General features: G+C 45.1%; 1 protein-coding gene across 1 annotated transcript in view; it reads left to right on the forward strand.

Annotated features, from left to right (window-relative positions):
• Positions 1-1,627, forward strand: part of LOC124025813 (GPI-anchor transamidase-like) — a 28,834-nt gene extending 27,207 nt beyond the window's left edge. The window contains exon 11 of the mRNA XM_046339136.1: positions 1,021-1,627. Within this exon, the coding sequence (XP_046195092.1) occupies positions 1,021-1,137 (117 nt within the window). The 3' untranslated portion in view covers positions 1,138-1,627. The remainder of the gene's footprint in view (positions 1-1,020) is intronic.
• Positions 1,628-2,108: the final 481 nt, after the last annotated feature.

Genomic DNA, 2,108 nt, shown 5'->3' on the forward strand with positions numbered 1-2,108 from the left:
GTCCTGTGTGGCTCAGTTGGTAGAGCAGTTGGTAGAGCATGGCGCTTGCCATGCCAGAGTTGTGGGTTCGATTCTCACGGGGTGACCAGTTTGAAAAAATTTGAAAATATGTCTGCACTCACTACTGTAAGTCGCTCTGGATAAGAGCGTCTGCTAAATGACGTAAATGTAAATGTATATCAGACCAGCCATTAGGCCCTATGTTAAAATAGCCTTCTCTTTCCCTTATGCATTCTGCCGTTCCTTCCTAGAAGTGTGACACCGCCCCACTATTATTCTATAGTTACAAACAAACAAACCTCCAGTCAGCGGCAGTCTTGTGGGCGAAAACATCTTCGTTGACGAGAGGTTGAAGGAGAATGGCTCATGCTAACAGGCTGGCCACAAACAGGAGAATACACACCACAGTACAACCGTGGTGTGCAGAACAGCTTCTCCAACAGAACTGTCTGATCCTTGTCATGGATATGATAAGACAGCAGACGACCACACCGGGTTCCAGTCCGATCATAACGAGAAGACTCGGCTCCAGTGGACAACGCCATCACCAACCCTGGACAATTCAGGAGTGGAAAAACATGGCCTGGTCTAACGAATCCTGGTTCCTGTTGGGTCATGCTGATGGCAGAGTCAGGATTTGGCATCAGGAGGATGACTCCATGTCCCCGTTCTGCCTGGTGTCAACGGGTACAGGCTGGTGGCGGTGGTGTAACGGTGTGGGGAATGTTTTCCTGGCACACGTTAGGTCCCTTGATACCAACTGAACAAGATTTCCATGCCACAAAGAATTCAGGAATATTCTAGAGGCAAAAGGGAAGGGTCCGACCCGGCACTATAAACACACGCTTCTTCAACTTGTATGCCAACTGGATTCCAATAGGGATATGGTAACTACTTATTGATTAAAGCCCTACAATTAGGAAGTATGTTTGTTTTTTAACCTGTTTTCTATATTGTACGACATGACATGTTGATGTATTTCTGTACCAAGACGTCTTGTCTGTCTTCTCCGTCCTGTAGAAACCAAAGCAGAGGGACTGGCACCCTCCAGATGGTTTCATCCTGGGTTTGTGGACTCTCATCCTCCTGGTCTTCTTCAAGACGTACGGCGCCAAGCACCTTAAGCACATCTTCTAACCCCTGACCTTTTGAAACCCAACCTCTGACCCATTTCTGCTCCTTGTGCAGTTTGCACCAGTTCCCTTGGCTTCCTAGATTTGAAAGAGGACTGGTATAGGACTCATGGTGAATACTCTAAAGCGCAGGCGTTCATCCATCCGATTATTTTAAATGCACGGGGAATCGTGCACGACTGCACACTTCAGGATAAAGGACAGGCAATTGGGACGCGGTGTTGGCGAGGTCCCAATCTTCTGGATTACTAGAAGACTACAAAGATGTTATTAACAGGGAATGAATGATGCAGTCTTTTAGTGGTAATTGCCTTTCTAAGTCATTCTATTTCTATGGTTATTAACATTATCGAACGGGGCGATCTGTGATTGGTACATCCATTTTGTTATTGTTTGAAGAGCAGATGGTTTATGTTTAAACTCTGAACTGTGTTGGAGAGAATGTGGTGACAACACTGACCTGCACAAAGACACATTGTTGTGCCTTTCTGGACATAAACAGTACTCTGACTACTGATTACTGCTGGTGTTAATTATCCTGGACATGAACAGTACTCTGACTACTGCTGGTGTTAATTATCCTGGACATGAACAGTACTCTGACTACTGCTGGTGTTAATTATCCTGGACATGAACAGTACTCTGACTACTGACTACTGCTGGTGTTAATTATCCTGGACATGAACAGTACTCTGACTACTGCTGGTGTTAATTATCCTGGACATGAACAGTACTCTGACTACTGCTGGTGTTAATTATCCTGGACATGAACAGTACTCTGACTACTGACTACTGCTGGTGTTAATTATCCTGGACATGAACAGTACTCTGACTACTGCTGGTGTTAATTATCCTGGACATGAACAGTACTCTGACTACTGCTGGTGTTAATTATCCTGGACATGAACAGTACTCTGACTACTGACTACTGCTGGTGTTAATTATCCTGGACATGAACAGTACTCTGACTACTGA

Source organism: Oncorhynchus gorbuscha, unplaced genomic scaffold (genome assembly GCF_021184085.1).
Source record: "Oncorhynchus gorbuscha isolate QuinsamMale2020 ecotype Even-year unplaced genomic scaffold, OgorEven_v1.0 Un_scaffold_2459, whole genome shotgun sequence".
Lineage (NCBI taxonomy): Eukaryota > Metazoa > Chordata > Actinopteri > Salmoniformes > Salmonidae > Oncorhynchus > Oncorhynchus gorbuscha.